General features: G+C 42.8%; 2 protein-coding genes across 5 annotated transcripts; both read left to right on the top strand.

Annotated features, from left to right (window-relative positions):
• Positions 1–319: 319 nt before the first annotated feature.
• fam189b (family with sequence similarity 189 member B) lies at positions 320–12,645 on the top strand. Of its 4 annotated transcripts, none has more exons than XM_029116066.2 (15): positions 320–1,432; positions 1,741–1,958; positions 2,479–2,535; positions 3,632–3,739; positions 3,841–3,957; positions 4,466–4,573; positions 4,741–4,901; positions 5,986–6,085; positions 6,237–6,309; positions 6,496–6,790; positions 7,873–8,180; positions 8,366–8,437; positions 8,540–8,718; positions 9,660–9,806; positions 9,891–12,645. In XM_029116066.2, the coding sequence occupies exons 2-15, from the start codon at positions 1,755–1,757 to the stop codon at positions 10,140–10,142; spliced, it is 2,181 nt and encodes a 726-aa protein (XP_028971899.2). In that variant the 5' UTR covers positions 320–1,432; positions 1,741–1,754; the 3' UTR covers positions 10,143–12,645. The 4 variants fall into 4 exon arrangements, with proteins under 4 accessions (XP_028971899.2, XP_028971898.2, XP_034145039.1 ...); XM_034289148.1 differs by lacking the exon at positions 320–1,432 and adding an exon at positions 3,227–3,299 and having other exon boundaries at positions 1,926–1,958; XM_029116065.2 differs by having other exon boundaries at positions 320–1,958.
• A 4,296-nt stretch (positions 12,646–16,941) lies between these two features.
• Positions 16,942–22,300, top strand: fdps (farnesyl diphosphate synthase (farnesyl pyrophosphate synthetase, dimethylallyltranstransferase, geranyltranstransferase)). The gene is made up of 10 exons (XM_010894396.5): positions 16,942–17,181; positions 17,849–18,004; positions 18,152–18,292; positions 20,138–20,218; positions 20,389–20,511; positions 20,600–20,688; positions 20,881–20,953; positions 21,054–21,131; positions 21,253–21,387; positions 21,545–22,300. Exons 1-10 carry the CDS (start codon positions 16,957–16,959, stop codon positions 21,743–21,745), a joined length of 1,302 nt encoding a protein of 433 aa, XP_010892698.2. The 5' UTR covers positions 16,942–16,956; the 3' UTR covers positions 21,746–22,300.
• The last annotated feature ends 286 nt before the right edge of the window (positions 22,301–22,586 follow it).

Below are 22,586 nucleotides of genomic sequence, written 5' to 3'. Positions count from 1 at the left end.
TCTAATTGACACCCAGTATTTCTAAATAAATCCTTTATTAGAGAGATTCAATGAACAAATGGAGTGGAACTGGTTTCAAGGTATAGAGTTGCATGGCACAGAATGCAGGCTCTGATATCAATTGGATTTTCTGCAAAGGAACAGGCCATAGTGACGGAACAAAATCTGATTGGTGGATAAGCTCTTCATATTATTCACTTGGACAAGATTAGATCCACTTATCCTAGTAGGTAGCAGGTAGTATTTCAGGCTATGGTTTCTGATGAGGATACACTTATTGCACTCTTTCTGGTGCTGAAAACACATTGATCATGTTCTGGTTTGAAAGAGTTTGCTAGGTTAGATTACAGATCCATCTTTCCCGAATACACCTCAGGTGCTATATTGTGAGACGTTTAATTCAATGAACTACAAATGCTTGTCCTGAAACTACACTCCTCCAGGAGGCCGCGCAGTGCGTTAATGTCCTAGCTGATTGGCCAACTGCAGTAACCCAGGCAACTGCCCCTCCCACGCAGCATCAGCATCATGACCGCGGGTTCTGCCGCATTCTCCTCGCGCGTATTCTTGCGTGCCTTGTCATCATAGTATCACGACAGGTGTCGGTTTACAAACACATTTCTTTCTTGCTTCTAAGAATACAGTGCAGGGAGAAAGGATTAATGTGAAAGAGAAGAATGATCATAAGGTATTTTAAGGTGGAAACGATTAAATCTTTGGTGAAACTGCTACGGTTCTCGCGAGTCCGGGATGGGAGCCACATATGTAATGCTTCTGGAGGTGTGTGTGACGTAGAGTCCGATGCAGTCACCGAGGTAAAAGTCCTGGGTAAACACGCACACACACGAGCAGAACGGAGGCCCGCGTGACTGCTGCAGGGAGGAGAGGAGAGTGGGGATTCTGAGTGGTCCATCCGCAAACTCATACGGTGGAAAAAGATGGAGCAATAGCGAATAAGAACAACACAAACCAACGGCGGTTCAAAAAAGATGGACATTCATTTATTTGCGTTCACTTCCTAAGGATTAAAGAAGACAAATTCCTTAACGCAAACGTTTTTCAGAAGACCGTCTTGTGTCTAATAAAGAGCTATATCCCATTCTTCGGACAGGTTCGGTGGTCGGACCTCCGTGAGGACAGGGCAACTCGTTCTTCGTTTAAATGGTCTGTCCTCGTTACCTTGACAAGATCCCGAATCACTCGGTACCAGATTAATGTTGTTTCCCATTTATGCTGCGGTCCGAAGAAACGGGGGATCAGACCCTTGAAGGGAGATTCTACAGGACTGCGGCCTGCTCGGGGCTACCGTTACCGCAATACTACGGGCCATTCGAAGGGGAGTAGATATGAGAGAGATGGAGGGAAAGGAACAGAGCAAGAGACCTGTTTGTCTTAAATGCATTCTTCTTATCAATAGCCAACTTAGGCCTAGGTATTATTTCCACTAATCTGAAGTTTCAGAGTGGTCAACAGTACATTACATATTTAAGTTTCTTTTATATGTGCTATTGGTGTTTTCAGATGCGAAGGAGTTTTTTGGCCAGTGCACTTTGGTACTCCAGCCAGAATCAAATCTTTTGGATTGTGAAAGGGCTTTGGTTGTCAGGGCCAAAGGGACAAGGAGGGATATTTTTACAAAGCAACAAATTATTTTGTTCTCACTCTCTATTACACACACACACACACACACAACACACAAATACAACCCTCTCCATACAACGACTATGCCATCACCCTCAGACTCCAGCAGTGTGATGTCGGCCTCTGGGTCGCGAGGCTGGTCAGATAGCCGTCGGGGAATGTCTGGCCGTTCGCAGGGTGGGGCAAAGCTGCTGCTGTACCTGGGTCTCTGCCACCTGGGCCTGGGGGCCATGGTCCTGGCTTTCTCCTTCACCAGCATGGCCTTCACATCTTCAGCCCGAGTCCGGCAGTCTTGTCCCTTTTGGGCCGGCTTCTTTGTGAGTAACCCGGCATTGATACATCTCTAATAGTCTAAGATGGCTTCCTGTTCTTCATCTGCGTTGGTCAGGGGTGACTTTCCTGACATCCAGATCACCTTTAGCCTTAAGATAAACCTGCAGTAGATCCATTAGTCGGCAATGCAGCTAATAGTCGTAGTTTGATTTTTTGGTTTAAATTTGTTATGTGAAACTCATCCCTGAAAAGACCAATGGCTGTTTAAGTCTCTCATTTTCAGTGTATCTCGAGGAAATGACCCGTACAGAAGAAGCATATGATTTGAGACGAGGAAAAAAACCATTTCATTTCACATCACATTTCATGTGAAATAATGTGATAACATGCACTTTTGGAGCACTTCTCATGTGATCACGTTTTCACTGGTTTCCTGTTATCACATTCAACTCATTTGAGTGATTATATTGAATGAAAGCATTTCTTCAGTAAATGTTTATTTGAAGTAGGAGCCTTTTTAGACCGTTAAAAAGCATGTTCTCAAAGTGAAGTGTATGTTTCCAGGTTGTGGCATCGGGGATAGTTGGACTTATCTCATGGAGAAGACCACTAACTCTGGTGGTGAGTAGTGCATGTCTGACTGTTTATGTAACTTAGGTGTGTGTGTGTGTGTGTTTGTAATTACAGGTGTAACTATTATTGTAGGGACAGACACACAAAAAAGTAAAACAAATAATAATAAATAATATTTCACCTAATACAGACAGTTTGCCGGTCCAATGAGGTTTAGGGTAAACGTTACAATTTGGCCTTGCAGTTATGCTTAGTGGTTAGTTCAGGGTTAAAGTTAGGGGTTAGGGATTCTTTTTTAAATGGGAATATATTTTGTGTGTGTTTTAACTTTTATATGTATGAATAACTAACACAGTACTATCTCCATGTCTCTCATGTCATTCTTTAATTTCTCTTTCATCTCAATCCATGTCTCATGTCTTGCTCGTCTTCATCCATGTCTATATTGTTTTGTCTCTCTCTCATGTCTTGCTCGTCTTCATCCATGTCTATATCGTTTTGTCTCTCTCTCATGTCTTGCTCGTCTTCATCCATGTCTATATCGTTTTGTCTCTCTCTCATGTCTTGCTCGTCTTCATCCATGTCTATATCTTTGTTACTCATGTCTCACTTGTCTTCATCCTTGTCTATATCTCTGTCTTTCTCCCTTTCTCATGTCCCGCTAGTCTCTGTCCATGTCTACATTTCTTTGTCTCTCTCTCTCATGTCTCTCTTCATGTTTCTCATGTCTATTCAATAGGTGCCTCATTAGCATGAATGAATGGCTACCACTATTTCCAAAGCAAACATATTGAGTCAGCAATAATAATACAGTATATAAAAATATAAAAACAAAGATAAACAACTAACATGACATTCTTACAGGGCAAAGGAAACAAATGATCAACAAATCAGAGGTTTACAGGGCTAATGGCTCTCTTTCATAATGACAGGCTATAGTCACTGATTCTGTACGTTGGCATCAAACGTTTCCTTAATGATTCATTTATTCTTTATAAGGTCTTGTGCTAACTTCATGTCTCTATTCAGTATCTGGTTACATTCAAGTTGGTCAGTTCATTCATTTTCAAATAACAAGTGTAGGTATTTTGGATAGACATGGTGTTTGTCTCTCTCCACGTCTCCTGTCTGTGTTTCCCTCCAGGTGTCCCTCTTCATGCTGCTGTCTGCTGTTTGTGTTATCCTCAGTCTTGCTGGATCCATGCTGTCCTGTCAGAATGCACAGATGGTCAAATCCCTGCTGACCTGCCAGGTACACAGTTTCAGTGTGTTCGTTGGAGGCGTGTGTGTGTGTGTGTGTGTGTGTGTGTGTGCGTGCGTGTGTCAATACTCTGTGTGTGTTATGTTTTGCAGGTAGAGAACGGGTTGTGTGTGTGCTGTGCTCCGACACACTCCTGTTCTATAAATGAGGAGGAGACCCTGGTGCTTTACCTAAACGCAGACTGTCACTCAGTCAGACATCAGCTCAAGGTATGTGTGTGTGTGTGTGTCTGTGTGCTTTCATGAAAACGTGTGTTAAAGGTGCACTCCAATCACATGATATTGAAGTTTCTTAACTACACCAAAAATCACACCTTTTAAAAAAGTGATCTTTGTCTCAGACATCACCACAAATCCCAATCAAAATGAGGTCAGGTCGTTTGGGGCGGGGGAGCGTTGTTGTTTTGTTTTAATAGGCTCTGATGTCACACGTGTTGTCCTCTAAACCAGTGATTTGTCTGAAAGGTGAGACTTTTCAGCTGGAATGTGAGTTCAGATAACTGATCAACTGACCGGAATGCACCTTCACATGGCAGTTCAGTGGGCGGGGCTTCAATGTTTTCTGAGATGATATGGTCTGGGTTTTATGATTTCCACAACCATGCCCCTAGACTCACACTAAGCAGAGCATAATGCAACGAGGCAACATGCAAGCTGCAGTATAATGAAATGACTTTCCAGACTAGTTGAGTGTGAGGGGTCCTGTGTTCTGCTCCAGGACCTGCTGTTCAGTGCCTGTGGTCTGAGTATTCTCTCCACCATCATCTGTACTCTGTCCACTGTCACCTGCAGTATCCACATCTTCTCCTTGGACTTGGTGCACCTGGTGAGTACACAGACACACACACACACACACGCATGCATGCATGCACGCACCCACACACACACAGAGACATGCGTGCTCACACACTAGCATGCACGCACACTTGTACACATATGGAAAACATCTTGACGCGTGATTGTATGACTCCCCCTCCATCTCTTGCTATCTAGCTTGCGCCCCATCGTTCTCGCTCCGTCAACCCTGAATGCACGACTCCTCAGGATGCCTTCCTGACCAATATCATGGACTTTGAAGAGTTTGTCCCCCCGATTCCTCCGCCACCCTACTACCCTCCCGAATACACCTGCAGCTCAGAGACAGACGCCCAGAGGTAACCGACAAACACAGATCATTTACTGTCCTACATTTGACTATTTTAAGATGGGGACACTGCAGGGAGCGTTCATCTTAGCTTCGATCGCTAACTCACCTCCTACACGGCTCATGCTGTACATTTCTTGGCGCGTGCAGTAAGTGGCCAGTGTGAATGAGATGGTTGAGCGCAAACCAAGCGCCTATATGTGCGCGACGTGACGCTATTCCAAGATTATTGTAATTTAAAATCTTGTTTTCCGTTAACCCCTGTGCCTAACCTTAACCCTGAAAATGTAACCTTAACTGTAAACCTAATTCTAACTTTAAATGATCAATTGTGTGTTTTAATCTAAACCCTTACCCCTCAATCAACATTGGACATTTTCTTTATTGTGACAGAAAACTGTTCCCATGAGGTCAAATGTTTTATGTTTTAATATTTATGCTGTTAATTTTGGTTTCTACCAGGATAGTTAAACGCGGACATAGAAACACTAGCCACATTCCCAAATGAAGGTCTGTCAGAACAGTCTATCAAATGGTTTTAATCAATACAAAACCTATTAGACAAAGAGACAATTAGCTTAGCTTAATCAGGATAGTCTACCAACCAATCGACTCCCATAACACCTTCCCCACTTGTGACACAGCTAACCCACCAGGGAGTGACACCCCCATGTGTCCAGTGCACCAACCATTATGTTATGTTGTGCTTCGGAAGATGACTCAGGGCAAAACAAGTCTTCTTTAAAATGATTGTATGGTAGCTAGCTAGTTATGCTAGCTACACTAAACATTTTGTTTTTCTAGGCTACCAGCAGGTTAGCTTTGCTTTTGTAATACCAAATGTCTGACTCGGGCCAGACTGGATGCCACACCCCGCAGTTTTCTGTTTCTGACACATTCTTTACCTAGCCACCTATGTCACTCCCATAAAACGAAATGGTCACTCCCTGAAAGTGGTTGTTTTGCCTGGTTAGGCTTTAGGTGCTGTGTGCAGTAGCTCTGAGACAACACTCACAAATATTCTAGCAATTGTAAATGGCTAACAAAATCACTTGATTAATTATTTCTGTGTGTGTGTGTGTTTATGCTTTCAGTATCACCTATAATGGCTCAATGGAGAGTCCCGTCCCACTCTACCCTACTGACTGTCCCCCTCCTTATGAATTAGTTATGGGACAGAGAGCTGCCAGCCAGGTCAGACTCAACTTGCATGTATTTCCTGGTTTGTGTTTGTGTGTGAGTTTGTGCATGCTTGACTGCATGTGTGTGTAGTGTGTGTGTGTGGGTGTGTGGGTGTGTACTGATATTTGTGTTAAAGAGATACGTCCTGTGCTGGTCTCTCCAGGCCACAGTGTTTGACGGCCACGGGAACGAGCAGCCTGGAGAGAGGGCCACGTTCACTGGTTTCAGCGGAGAGGGTGAGAGACACGTGTCAGTCCACTTCAGCAAATGTCTTTAAGAGTTTCTGTTAAGGGCCTGGTGACTCTGATTCTGGGGTTCAACACTTAGTGACTGTTTTGGCAACACTGCCATTTGAGAAATGCAGCCTAATACATATTAGTGAATCCGGCCCCCACCCTCCCTCCATCTCTCCTGCGCTCCAGTCTCCATGGACAGTGGCTCTCTGTTGATGTCGGAGATTGTTGACATTCCAGATGACTCCTCCCCCTCAGAGGACTCCTGCCTGGTGGGGCTGGGGGTGAGGGCCAGGGGCGAGAGAGAAAGCACCGGGGGTGGGGAGGGGGGAGACGCTGGAGAAGGGGGGGAGTATGTGAGCTTCCGTGGCCCCCCGCCCCAGGCCCCAGGGAGCCCCCTTGTGGGTCCAATGGCCAGGCCATGCTACAGGGGAGAAAGGTCCAACTCCTGCTCCTCCCCAACTACTGACACCGCTATATACAGGTAAAGATACACACACCAAGTACTGATACAGGTAAAAACACACACACACCAAGTACTGATACAGTTACATACAGGTAAAAACACACACACCAAGTACTGATACAGTTACACACAGGTAAAGACACACACACCAAGTACTGATACAGTTACATACAGGTAAAACACACACACACACCAAGTACTGATACAGTTACATACAGGTAAAAACACACACACACCAAGTACTGATACAGTTACATACAGGTAAAGACACACACACACACCAAGTACTGATACAGTTACATACAGGTAAAAACACACACCCAACAAGTACTGATACAGTTACATACAGGTAAAAACACACACACACCAAGTACTGATACAGTTACATACAGGTAAAGACACACAAACACCAAGTACTGATACAGTTACATACAGGTAAAAACACACACCCAACAAGTACTGATACAGTTACATACAGGTAAAAACACACACACACCAAGTACTGATACAGTTACATACAGGTAAAGACACACACACCAAGTACTGATACAGTTATATACAGGTAAAAACACACACACACCAAGTACTGATACAGTTACATACAGGTAAAGACACACACACCAAGTACTGATACAGTTACATACAGGTAAAGACACACACACACCAAGTACTGATACAGTTACATACAGGTAAAGACACACACACCAAGTACTGATACAGTTACATACAGGTAAAGACACACACACAACAAGTACTGATACAGGTAAAAACACACACACACCAAGTACTGATACCGCTGCATACAGGTAAAGACACACACACACACTTCTTGATTCCTATTAAAAATATAATTTTACATAATACAAACTGTACAAACTGACCCCTGTGGGAATCAAACCCACAACCCTGGTGTTGTAAACACCACACTCTACCAACTGAGCTGCCCACACTAACTCCCTCATTATAACTATAAACCTAATTGTAACTTTAATCATCAATCAAACCCCTAGAGCAAAGATATCCCTTTTCCTTGTGGGGCTTGGCACTTTATTCATGACTTTATTTCCCCCATAACCCCATTCTTACCCCTCTCTCTGCAGGTCTCCAGTGTTGAGGCGCCAGGCCATGTTGGCGAGTAGTTGTTCCCAGTTGGAGCTGCTAGGGGGCGCCACCTCTAACCAGAACTCTATCCCAGAGATACAAGTCCGACCCAGCACCCCTTTACGACGTGGCTCCGCCTCCAACACTGCAAATCCTCCCAGTTTCTCAGCTGTCAATCAGCAGGGTAACTGGGTGCCGCTCCCCCTGCGTCGCCGAGGTGCGGAGGGGGAGCGGCGGGGTAGTGATTCACTTCTGCCTCTGGTGAGGTCACACAGCGAACCGGGCCTCAGCTCTTCCACTGACACAGGTGGGTTCACAGATACACATGTATGTTTGCTGACACATGAATGTCTACTCACATGTACACGATAAAAGACTAGCACACACAAACACCCTTATTGATTTACAACTCACACTACGCAGAAAAACTGATGATAGTTTGCATTTGATACATCGTCCCTACTCCTGTCACTCCCTCCCTCTCTGCTCTAGGTGACTTCAGTGGCGGGTCAGTGGGTAGTAAAGGGGTGAGCGTGGAAGGCTCTCAGACCTCCACAGACACAGGTATGAGGTCAAAGGTTAGCAGTAGGAGAGGGAAGGATTGTCCATCCTTGGGTTGGTCACCTCAGATTATAGATTCTGTATGTCTTACTGTCTGTCTGCCAGGTCCGTCCTCTGAGACGTGCCTGCTGCCCCGTTCTTCTCTGGTGGTGTCCTCAGCCCTCCCCAGGAAAGGCAGTGTAAAGGAAGCCGCCATGGGGGGCACATTGCCCCTATCCAAAGGCCCCCCCAACTCACCCCGGCACCTGCCCAAAGACTGCCACCGCTCTCTTGGGGACCTCAAGGTGTGTAAAGGCTGAAATAGGCAAAACCACAAAAGAACCAGGCAAGCCTAGTTCAGCCGCCCCGCAAAGGGATAAATGATGTTGCCCTAATTGGATTCAAACACAGGTCTCCCACATGAGTGGCTGTTAAAGATAACCACTACACCACAGTACTGTATGTCTGCTTTGTATCGATATAGCATCTCGACATTATATCCTTTTGTCACGCATTAACATCACGCCAAGTTAGAATATTTCGCTAGACACCATTAATCATTGTGTTAAACTGACTAACGTTTCTAATTAAGTTTACCTCCACCACAAATAGCATCTATGAAATGTATGGCTTTTGCCACTGGCAGTTTTAACGGGTTATTAGGCTGTAATAGGCTTACTAGTATCTAACTTACTACTTGAACTTAACACAGCCAAAGCTATTTCATGGGGCATAAACATTCATTTTTCTTTCATCTGTGTAGGTATTGGTTGTAGATATTGGTTGTAGATATTGGTTGTAGGTATTGGTTGCTGACATTGGTTGCAGATATTTGTTGCCGATATTGGTTGTAGGTATTGGTTGTAGATATCGGTTGCAGATATTGGTTGTAGATATTGGTTGTAGATATTGGCTGTAGATATTGGTTGCAGATATTGGCTGTAGATATTGGTTGCAGATATTGGTTGTAGATAATGGTTACAGATATTGGCTGTAGATATTGGCTGTAGATATTGGTTGCAGATATTGGTTGCAGATATTGGCTGTAGATATTGGTTGCAGATATTGGTTGTAGATAATGGTTACAGATATTGGCTGTAGATATTGGCTGTAGATATTGGCTGTAGATATTGGTTGTAGATATTGGTTGCAGATATTGGTTGCAGATATTGGCTGTAGATATTGGCTGTAGAAACTTTCTGAGATAGAAGTTATTTGAGCTCCTCTCTCCTGTTCGTCCATTCAGGTTACGAGGGTCTTGGTGGCTCGCTTCCTGCAGCGCTCCAAACGGAACCTGCCGTCCGCCACAGAGCATGCTGGGAACGTGGGACAGGGTCAGAAAAGGAGAGGCGGGACAGAGGGCAATGGAGTCGGCCATCTGCCCTTAGAGCAGGTAAACAACATTCATACACTCTCTCTCACACACTGATATACACACACACACACACTCACGAGGCGGTCTGCTGTTTGTCTCCAGGTGTTGTGGAACTCCTGGGGATCAAGCCGAGGACCTCACCCGTCAAACCCTCCTCACCGCGGACACCATCACTCTCATAGCGACAGCCACCACAACCGCCGTCACAGCAACAGGCCCCCTGTGATGGAGGGCATCCACCTGCGCAGCTGCGGCGACTTAAGCTCCTCCTCCTCTGCGTCTCTAAGGCGGATACTGACGGCCAACCCCCCGCACGGGTCATCAGGGGCACTGTACACAGAGTCCGCACTGTGAGGGGGGGGGGGGGGGGGGAAGGGAGGGGGAAAGAGTAGAGAATGGAGAAGAGGCGGCGTAACAGAGATATGCAGGGAGGAGAGACTTTGAGGGCGGTAGAAGGAGCTAGACAGGGCTGTTAACGTATCCTGCCGGGCTGGGGACAGAGAGGATTTCTGGACCTATAATGCGGCCTTGTTTCAACACTTTGAACAGCCTTCCTGCTTTCCTTAGAGCCCTCCTTGGCACCTGCGCCTGGCCTTAAACAGTGGTGCTTTCCTTTCCTGAACTTTAACCTCCTCCTGTATTCAACCTTTCCATTAGGCACTGAGTGATCTGGTCTCACCCGAATGGTTCAGATCAGGATGCTGGGAGTGTGGGTAAGTGGGTCTGGTGTCTAGGGAAACCTTTCTCTGGAGCTGTGAACATCACTCTCACATGAACCATATATGCCCATTCTACTACACACACACACACACATGTTAGATTGTGCTGCTCACTCTTTTTCAACCCTGAAATGTATTTTGATCGAGTCCTGCTATTTAACCGGAGTGACACTCCCTTTCATTGAGCTGATCTTTTTAACTTCCACTTGTAAAATGATTCAGCTTTTTTTCCTGATGACACTGTAAATGTAGGGTCACCCTCTGGATCCGACTTTTAGCTGACCATTTTTTCTCCAGAGTTGAGATCACAAAGCTTCTGAGCAAGTGCATATCACATCACGCACATTTGTTCCCTTACCTTCACTTAATCAAAAAAAAAGGTGTACTCCGTCCCTTCACATTTCTTACTGTAAATTATGTTTTAAAAAAGTAATGCAGATATACAGTGTTGTTTTTTAATTATATACAGTAACCAGATGGGTTTGACAAACTATGTATATAGCCTACCTATGTATTTAATTTAGTGGCACGTGCTGTTGAATTATGGCGCTGTACAGTTTTCTTTAAATGTTAGACACATTTTACACAGTTTTCAATGTTCAGTTTGTCATTTGTCTCTTGGCTACAATGCCACGGATAGCTCAGGAGAGGCAATAATCGAGACGTATCTTCTCTGATGCACATTTTGCCGATTCATTTAGCTTCTTATCACACTGCTTGCTCAGCGAGAAAGAATTTGTCAGCACAATACAGTGGAGGACAGCAACAAGATCGAGCTTGCAGGTGCCTGACCTACTGCAGCAGAGACGAAGCAGCCCTTTCCAATACATCCCCCCAAAAATGCCATGCGGCAATGAGACAGTTTGTGTTGCACTCTGCAGGACCCCCTGGTCTGACCTCCTGGCCAGAATGCCACAGCTCTACTGTGAAGCAGAAACTCAGCACTACCACATGCTGTTGAGGTTCTCGCATCAGAAGAAAATGCTGTGGTGTTTTTGTCTCACAGTAAACGTAATATGATGCTATTATATTCTGTTATGTAAAATACTATTATGTGAATCTTATAGACATTTATTGAGCTTTGACCACATTTTATTAAACAAGCCCACATTGCAATTAGAATTTACATGCGAAGAAGCTTCAGTCTTAACCTGTAGAAAGGTCAGGGAAAAGTCGGATCTGCAGCCACTCAGTAAAATGTACAGGGAAACATGACACACATTTAGTGAAATGTGCCCACTGATAGTGAAACTTAGTAGCCTGCTAGTGTTGCTGAATGTTTTATAATCTCCCGATTGTTTTCATGGTTCATTTTTCTGAGCTGAATCAGCATGTAATTCTCAACACATTCATCTCCTTACTGCCTTCCGAGGAACTCAAACTGACCCACCATCTACCCCAAACTCAAACTGACCCACCATCTACCCCAAACTCAAACTGACCCACCATCTACCCCAAACTCAAACTGACCCACCATCTACCCCAAACTCAAACTGACCCACCATCTACCCCAAACTCAAACTGACCCACCATCTACCCCAAACTCAAACCTGACCCACCATCTCAAATCTATAACCACCATCTACCCAAACTCAAAACTGAGCCACCATCTACCCCAAACTCAAATCTATAACAACCATCTTCCCAAACTCAAAAGTGACCCACCATCTACCCCAAAATCAAAACTGAGCCACCATCTACCCAAACTCAAAACTGAGCCACCATATACCCCAAACTCAAATCTATAACAACCATCTTCCCAAACTCAAAAGTGACCCACCATCTACCCCAAACTCAAAACTGAGCCACCATCTACCCAAACTCAAAACTGAGCCACCATATACCCCAAACTCAAAACTCACCCACCATCTACCCCAAACTCAAAACTGAGCCACCATATACCCCAAACTCAAATCTATAACAACCATCTTCCCAAACTCAAAAGTGACCCACCATCTACCCCAAACTCAAAACTGAGCCACCATCTACCCAAACTCAAAACTGAGCCACCATATACCCTAAACTCAAAACTCACCCACCATCTACCCCAAACTCAAATCTACAACCCCATCTGCCCACACTCAAAACTGATTCACCATCTACCCAAAATTCAAAACTCACCCACCATATACCCCAAACTGAAATCTATAACCACATCTGCACAGACTCAAAACTGAGCCACCATCTACTCCAAACTTAAAAACTGACCCACCATCTACCCCAAACTCAGAACAAACATTTAATTATACTGGTATAACAAAAGGTATGTCATTACATTTGGCGTGGCTGGTCATCTATGTGCCCCATTGCAACTAAAAGAATCATGGTGCACATTGGAAACTTATTTTGTGGTTTACCTACTCCCGTTTAAGGTACAGCAAAGCAACGCAAATGTTTTAAATATCTAAAGCATGCGACAACGCACGTACTACCATCAGATGGGTGGCCGTGGTGTGGATGGCCTCCAATTGAATGGACTTCTACCAGAATGCAAACATTTTGAAGCAACTGGTGGGCACGAGACGGAAGTTATCATATTACGAAACACAGCCTTTAATAAGCATTTCCTCTATCTAAGATGACCTTGGACATAGCAATTTGATTTCTTTGCGTGCATGTTTGGCCCTAACCCCCAAAACATTATCCAAATGAAACTGTAGCCTTGTTCAAATACTACAACTTACCTCTCTGTTTATCAAATCCTACAGAAAAACTAACTGCATGTTTTGGCGATGCTTCTTCATTTTCTCTCTCTCTTGCACCTAAAACTAGTAGCTCTGTCCTGTTGGAATGTTGTGCTGTTGAACCCAGAGCCATAGATACACAGAGCTCTGTCATCCATGCTAGCGCTAAAGCTTCAATGTTAATAACTTTCTCATTTACATTCTAACCAGTATGCCGTGATCTTGGAAAGTTTGGGGCTAACATAAGGCCTTTTGATGTTCAAGTTGAATATTCGCAAAACATTTGTTACAAAATCTATCAGGGCTGATTAACTCTGTGATGTGTATGGTTTGGGTTAAACAATTATGTATGATACTTTGCACCTCAGTGTGATTCTGAAAGCACTAACAAGATCCTTGCAATAAATGAACAGATGTGTTTGTATTGATGTTAGGGATGAGATATTCAGGAGGGTAGTTCAAGCATGAGCAGGTGGGATATAATATATGACCTATGGGACCGCCAAAATTATATTCTCATACAGGACGTTATAAACGCTGCATTTGTCTTAGCGATAATACAGTCTAGGGAATGGACTAAAAAGCTGGCTAACCTCAACCAAGTCGGCCAAGAGATGGACACTCAATAGTGATATGGGGCCCATATCTGTGAATTACCTTTTTGAATATACACAAAATGATGTATGTGAAACTGATTTAAACATAACACAGAGATACCCATATGCACACACCCACACCCACATACACAAAAAAAAAAACGGAAGCACTGAGCTATGTTAAATTGAGCTATAAATTCTACCTCCTATCTTGCACATTGTATAATTGTATGGCTTGACATGATAGAGCCTAACTAAATGAACATTATTAGGTGTGTTTGCCAAAGGCAAAGCATGACTTTAGATATCTCACATAGTCTTTAGGTGCACGACTTTAGATTTGTCTCATAATCTTATTAAGTGTGCTTGGCAAAGCACGACTAGACATTTCTTTCATAGTCTTATTATTTGATTTCTTTCACTTGCTGTAGAGCATATAGCTTCTAATGCATTTAAAAGGGAAATAAAGGTACCATAGAGTTGAATGGGGACAAAACCAAAAATTCTAGACTGCCCCAACTCAGGTTACTTGAGAAAATGTGTTTGATTTTATTTCTTCTTTTTAAACTGTAACAATATTTAAATGTCTCAGTGCATTTCCATGGGAAAAGGGTACCATAGACCAATCTAAAATCCTGGATGTATCTCCTCCTACACTTTCCAGTGTTCAACTCTATACCAAAGTTGATATGTTCCAACTGGCCCAACTTAAGTTGCTTCCATTTCAATGCAAAAAATGTACCATAGGCTTGACAAACATTTTAGTCAAATCTCCAACACATTTAAGTGATCAACTCCAAACCAACATTGATTTGTTCAGACTGACCTTTATTCAGTTGCTTCCATTCAGATTGCTGATACAATGTTTACTTTTGTAATTATAATCGTTTAAAGTTTGCGTAAGTTAACATGGGTTTAAATCAGGGCCACAGGAATACAGAGGTTTATAGCCAAACAAGCTATAATACCATCTATAACAAAATGTAGAAATGTAAATTATTTAGATTATTAATTAGCATAATTTGCATAGTTTTAATTATTCCTAAAATTGTATTTTTGACCCATTTGAGCTGGAGTGACCAAACTAACTGTGATTCATGTGTATAGGCTATCTCAACTAAAATCCATAAACATTAATGACTATGACCATATTAAATAACATATTTTGCATTATCTGCATTAGCTCTAAAAAGTTGAAGCTTGTTTCACATGGTTTGGTCATCCTAACTTAAAAGTATTTTTTAACATAAACAAGCTGGCAAGCACACCACATTTGTTTCTGTAAATGTCTTATATTGTTTTCTTTAGATATATGATAGATACATGTTCTAATACAAGAAATTTTAATGCGAGTCAAGTATTTCAAGATATTTGAATAAATTATCCACAACATGAAAGTACTCGTGTGAAATGTGTAGCTAGGCTAAACATTCAAACATGAACTGTTCTTATAAATTCAGTTAAAATCTTCTGGAGAAACAAATTTTATGTTGTTATACTCCATATTGTTTAATGTAGGCCTGTCAGCCTAGAATCATTCTACACATTTTAAATAATTAATAGATTTTGATAAAACAATCCTTTTGGTTGGTCACTTGCCAATTTACAGCCACATCGCGCTGTGATATCAAATGCACTCACAGATTTTCTGCTCATCATATGCACTTCTGTGAACAGCAGATCTTGTCTGATGTCCATTTGGGTCCCTTTGAGTCACATTTCCCCGGGGATTGTTGTTTGTAGTCTGTTGTGAGCTTCATTCCGTGTTCCACATGTGTTCACACCTGTTTCTGGGTTTTTTGGCGTCATCTGTCTCGCCGTTCACTTACTGATGGAGGAAATCGCAAGGCTGAAAACCTTCACACCACCTCCACTGGTTTCTTCAGGTGCGGTTGGCGCTGACTGTCTGGTCACTGTGTGCGGCTCATCTCAATGGGTTTCTCAGCCTAGTTGTAGGGCTCCTCTCCAGAGACATCCTGTACCCACAGCCCCCAGAGAGACCAGAGGGTCTTGCCCCTGACTGGCCTAATCACTTGTACTGGAGCCTCCTCCTTAACGTCATTACAGTGATTCTGGCCACTAGGCCTTCCTTTGTGCAGACCATTTATACATTTAGTAAATTCTGAGAAAGTGCAGACACAATACTGTCTGTGGTCTCGCAATGTTACCACACTCGTGTGACTGCTTCTCGGTTCCCTTGACTGGCCCACTCGACTGGTCTGCTCAAGTGTTTTGTTCCCCTCAAAGTGGCATCTGCGTGTGCAAGAACATTGAGACTGATTTGATTCCATATTCATCCAGCTTTCCTACAGCACAAAAGTTGTTCAGTAGGGATCAGTCTAAAAGAGAAGTGCCAGTTAAGGACTGATAATTGGACACAAGATGTGATAATTAATCTCATGTATTGATGTGTATTGATTAATGAATAATATGATAGACTTATCCTTTCAGAGCACACATATACAAATCATCATCTTAAATGGCACTGTAGAATCCTGCCTCTAGTGTTTACAAGACTGAAGTTAAACAATAACACGACTTGTTTCCTCCACCACTTCTCTTATGGAACAAGACAAGAATAGTATTATTCCAAGGTGGTTTAGGGTGGGGGGATAAAACTGCCAGCGTCTAAAGCAAGTATGAGGACAGGTGAGACATTTAAAAAAAGGAAATATCTATAGCACTCAAAACATACAAAATAATATTGGAAATGTTCACTTAAAAAATGTAATGATTTCTGGTCATTTTTTCTATTAGGGCGTACTACAGTAAGAATCTTATATGTGGCCCATTTAAGACATGAAGACTTGATTGATTCAATTGGATTGTGGGTTTCAACTTCAAATATATGTTATTTTTACAGAACGACTCGAAAAGATCTAAGTAAGTAAAAGATGGATTTCCCATCAATATTTATCGTAACGTGGTGTATTTTTTTTTTTATCCCTGTTTCGCATGCGCAATGCGTCTTTCCTTAAGGGTGGCACTACTCTCACAGGGAACGAAGGTTATGTTCGCGTTGAAAGATTTTGTGGGATGTTTTTACAAAACTAAACATCAGACAGGTCCCCCCATCTAAACTCCGCCTGTATTGGATTTCAATTGGCTGGGCAGCTCGAACCAACATCCTGGTTCGATAGTGTTATCGAATCAAAATGGTTGATGTCATATGAAGCCTTGGTTGCCCACACCCCTGGTACCACACGCAAAGGCTTTCGTGGTATGTAGTTCAGAAGCTATTCACAGGAATGAACGTCTAAGTAATCAAAACCTACAATACCCCAAAACCCTGAGGATCGTGCGATGTCGCGCTCCCCACTTTGACAGGAAAATAAACACTGTGGAGGAAGATTTGCCAGCAGTCACTGACTACAAGCCAGAAGATATAATCATGGTGAGAATTACTGCAGATATTGTACTTTATTTAGCAGTTTGATATTTAGTATATGCTTTGAAATGTGATCTAGCGAAGGGCTGGCTTCCGAGACGAGTTGAAACTGAAAGGTATCTAGCAAACCGTTGTTGTATTCCAGCAAGCTAAGTACTGTAGCTTATTTATGTGTTTATTAATGTTAATGGGTCACACTATTATTAGACAGTTTTTGGGGGGTTATTTCCAGTAAGAAAAAGGAGATTGTTGGCTCCCTGTATATTCGTCACGCTACTGAAGAGAAAGTTCATGCAACAGACAATATACAGGAGTGACGGTGACTCTTAGAATCCCAGGCAGAGATCTTTAAAGGATTACCAAAAGTATATTTTGGGGTATACTCCGCTACTGGCAGCTCTGGGATGTTTCTAACTAGCTGTCATTTAGTTGCCATTTAAATTCCTATAAAGACATTAACCTTGTCTATTTATGTATTGAGCTTTCGGATTCAGTGAATTGGTATGGTTGCGGTCCTCGACACAGAACCTTGTTTCTGTAAGCATTTTTGTTACGGAATAATGAGCACAAATTAGATCAAGTGAAGCTTTCAAAATAAATGTAAAATTGTCGCTTGCTTCCCCATCTCACCTTTCCCCCACATTCTGCAATGTATTCTCTTCTGTCCACTCAGGGTGACAACAGTTGCAACGACGGAACGCACCACTCGGGGGCAGTGCAATCAGACCCCGAACTGTTTGATGCACAGTTTCAGGAACTGGTGAAAGAAATCACAGAGAAAGATCTTACGGACCCTGTCCTGGCAGACGCTCTCAAAAGACTGAGAGAGGTAATGTTTGGATGTGTAGGGATTGCAATACCACAATGAAGTGTCAAGTACAAAAAAATAAAAATCCTCAACAGATCTACAAGTTTATAGGGTGGGTTAGGGCTTAATTCAATACATTTACGGTTATTTCTGTCTCCCTCCTTTTAGGTGTTGCTCTATAATGCTCCTGGTGGAAAGAGGAACAGAGGTCTGTCTGTGATTGGCTCGTTGAGGGAGCTTGTCCCTCCCACCAAGCTTACCCAGGATGATGTACAACGGGCCCTGATAGTTGGCTGGTGCATTGAGCTCGTAAGATCATATGAAATATTCTTAGTATACTTTTCAATGTATTTTTCTTATTATGGTGTTGGAGTACATGGGCAGAAGAGTATTTCTTACGTTACAAGCAAAAGATGGATCAAAACTGTTTTATGGGGTGAATTCTTGTTTTATAACTTAATACGATTTTCACCTTAAAGTAAAATAACCAATTTTTTTGCCGGACCGTGTAAGGGGAGCCAGTCTGTCTCTTACTGAGTGATTGACTGAGTGACTGACTGACTACCCCTTGTTAAATAGCGTAGTGGTTAGAGACGTGGACTACCAAACAAGAGGTGCAACATTCAAATCTTGTCACAGTCCTAATTATGCATTAGGATTTGTTCAGGATAGACAAAAACGTTGCTGGCTACAACCTTCAGTAGCTACGTTATGGGAAGCCTAAAATAAAACTGTTTACTGTTATATTGTGACTATTTCTGGTGGATTTTTGAATTATGCATTAGGATTTATTCAGGATAGACAAAAACTTTGCTGGCTACAACATTCTCTTGTCTTTTCACATTATGAAAAAGTCAGTTATTGTCACCTATATTGATAGTTATTTTGTCATTCATGAATGAAAGAAAAACAAATGTTGTGCCATGAAATGAAATAGCTTTGGTAGTGTAAAGTTCATTTTCAGTCTCGCTATCAATTGCTTGATTCTTATGTAAGTAGTAAGATACTAGTAAGCGTATTACTGGGTGTTAAAACGGCTAGTGGCAAAAGCCATACATTTCATAGATGACAATTGTGGTGGAAGTAAACTTCATAAGAAACGTAAGTCAGTTTAACACAATGCCTAATGGTGTCTATCTAGCAAAATATTCAAACTTGGCATGATGTGAATGTGTGATAAAAGGATCTAATGTCGAGACTCTATACCGACACTCAAAAAGACATAGCCTCTCATGTGGGGGACCCAGGTTCGAATCCAGTGAGGGCAACAACAATCATCACTTCTAATCGCGGGCCGGCTGAGCTAGGCTTGCCTGGTTCCTTTTCTGGTTTTTATAAAATGTTGGAAAGATACAGGAGAGATGGAATCACAGTAAGCCAGTATTTTACTCATGCTATGGGAACATATGTGCATCAAACGGCGGTGGCTTCGACCACCTTAGGCCAGACTTTTTTTTTCGTTTACTCCCAATGTTTATAATATCCAATTTGTAATTTTGTCCCTGCTTCATTGCCGTAACTCCCAGAGGACTCAGGACAGTCAGTGCCAAGATGTCTTTCGAAGCACATCCAATGCCATTCTGGTTCATGTTACTCTGCTCCCTCAACCACAGAGTTTAGACCTGAATACACTCTCTGGCCTTGTACTTTTAATGAACGCAGAGGTGCCCAAGACGCCACAATGCGTCACTAGAACGAGACGAGGCAAGACAACAAATTGTATTACAAACCCCCCAAACACGGATGGTGCTGGACACCGGGGGTAGGATTCTAACCTGGGTCAAACCTTGGTTAACCAAAATGTCAGATAGAACCTTGTAGAATAAGACGTCTCAAGTTTAAGAAAGTTTGCCAGTGAGCAAAACAATCATTGGATCACAAGTCCTAATGAGCTGGATAGGATCATGTGACGACTTCAGAAGGGTTAAAACCAATCAGAATCAGAGAGTTTTATTGCCAAGTGAGTTTCACAACAGACAGTCATTGGTATAGTTCATCCAAAAACTGTTTTCATCCATCTAGAAGCCTCTGTCATTCTCTAAGTGTGAGACAGACAGTCGCACAGTTAATGCATCCATTAGCACTAGGCTGAGGTGCGACTATGTCTACAGTTTGGTGAGTAACCCTGGCTTACACTGCCTTTCCCTCTCTTAGCTCCAGGCGTTCTTCCTGGTAGCTGATGACATCATGGATGCTTCAGTGACTCGAAGAGGTCAGCCCTGCTGGTACAAGAAGGTGACAATTCCCCTACACTGTGGTCTAATCTAAAACCGTTGGTGTGGTCAGTCAAATGGTAGACTCAAAACAAACATCCACTTACATGTCGTGACCCCTGTCATGAGCACTCCTGTGGACGTGGAAGCGTTTAATTATGGTCAGTCAGTAACGCTGGTGCTGTTTCTCAGGAGGAGGTGGGTATGGATGCCATCAATGATGCGTTCCTCCTGGAGGGAGCCATCTACAGACTACTGCGCAGACACTGCCGGGAACAGCCATACTACATAAACCTACTGGAGCTCTTCACTGAGGTACACACTCACACACACATACACACACACACACCCCACAAGCAGACTCCTACGCTGTGGCTGAGCACTGTACCCCTGTGTGTGTCAGACATCCTTCCAGACAGAGCTGGGTCAGGCTCTTGACCTGATGACCGCTCCACCCGGCCAGGTAGACCTCAACCGCTTCACCCTGGAGAGGTAAGAGTGAGATGGGGAGAAAGACATGAATGGGTTGTATGTTGATTTTGAGATGCATGCAAGTAGCATGGATGTTGACGGACAGAAGGATTCAATGGGTGTTAATAGATATCTGGGTATGGAAGGAGGGGTTTCAAATGATTTAAATTTTACTGAATCATCTTCCTTCGTCTTGATGTGTCTTTGTGTCAGATATAAGGCCATAGTGAAGTACAAGACAGCCTTTTATTCGTTCTATCTACCTGTGGCAGCAGCCATGTACATGGTGAGTACATTTTGTTCTTCAATCCCATCGTACAAGGTGCAGACGCTGTAACCTAAAGAAATGATTAAGAATGTAACATCATTTCCTGACAATTTCACAGGCAGGCATTAACAGTGAGGAGGAGCACAACAATGCCAAACACATCTTACTGGAGATGGGAGAGTTCTTCCAGATACAGGTGACATCACTGATATTCTATGCCTGGGTCTCACACACACACACACACACACACACACACACACACACACATACACACACACACACACAATGTCTTTACAACAATGTTTCTCTGTTCCCAGGATGACTATCTGGATTGCTATGGCGACCCGGCAGTGACAGGGAAGATTGGGACAGACATCCAGGACAACAAGTGCAGCTGGCTGGTGGTTACTGCTCTAGGGGTCATGACCCCAGAACAAAGGGCAGAGCTGGAGGTGAGAGGTCATACATGTATGGATTGATGAAAAAAGTATTGAGACAGTGAATGTATTCATAAATGTATTTTAAATGTTATTGTATTAATGTAAGAATATACCAAATACATTATATCTATTGATAAAGTAATATAATCATGATGTTTTCCATTTTTAGTCATGTTATGGTCACCATGACGATGCTTGCGTGGAGAAGGTGAAAACATTGTACAACACCCTTCAGATACCCACCCTATACCAACAATACGAAGATGAAAGCTACCAGCGTTTACAGAAACTCATCGTTTGTCACGCCCAAAACCTTTCTCACGCTGTCTTCCTCAACTTTGCTAAGAAAATCTACAAGAGGAACAAGTGAAGACCACAGGAGTTTTAAGGGACTAGATACAATGTCTTGTGTCACACTGTAGCTATTCTGAGGAGGCCCAGCTGGTGGGGCTCCTTCCATTGATGTCCCCCTTCCCTTCTCCCCTACCGCCTGACCTTTGAGTGGAGACCATAAAGTTAGGGGTTCGGGAGCCAAATAGAACAAGGCATTAGTTTGAACTGAGAGTGAGACTGTGGCAGATATTAGGCCAGTCATTCTCTGACCTGCTCTTCAAGGACCCATAATGTGTTCAGGTTTTTATCCCCACTGATTGCTGTGATGTACAGAATAACTGGTGACTCATTGTGAACATGTCGTCAGTGGCTGAATGTATGCCTGTCTTTTCATCTGTCTCTGTATCACTCTGTTGATGATGGTGTGATTATGACATCATGTTGCCCAGTGGTGAAGTATTTAAAAAATAAATAAAGGTGGACTGGATTTCTGGTCACAGTAAAAAGAAAAAAGTAAAGCTCCCTATATTTTTATGCATTTTTCCCCACAAAAGCTGGTCACTCTAATAAACAAAATAAACTGTTGACTTGCTGCCTCCACTAGTGGTCCCTTCTAAGATAGTAAAGAAAAGACAGGTACGCCATGAGGTCACCACGAGGAGCTGTTTGTTCTAGAATCAATGAGGACAACAGGAAGTGATACTATCATTGGTGGATGACGACATTAATCTGTGACCTCCTGCATGGGTCCCTGTGGACTATTGTTTAAAAGTGACTTGGTTGACACTAATAGAATGGATTAGTTGAGTGCAAACTCTATTACTATAAATTATTTAGTAGAGTGTATTCCCAAATAATGTTGGAATGGTTTAGTATAG

The sequence above is a fragment of the Esox lucius genome, chromosome 20 (assembly GCF_011004845.1).
Source record: "Esox lucius isolate fEsoLuc1 chromosome 20, fEsoLuc1.pri, whole genome shotgun sequence".
Lineage (NCBI taxonomy): Eukaryota > Metazoa > Chordata > Actinopteri > Esociformes > Esocidae > Esox > Esox lucius.
The sequence above is the reverse complement of the archived record's forward strand: the minus strand, read 5'-3'. Positions and strand labels throughout refer to the sequence as shown.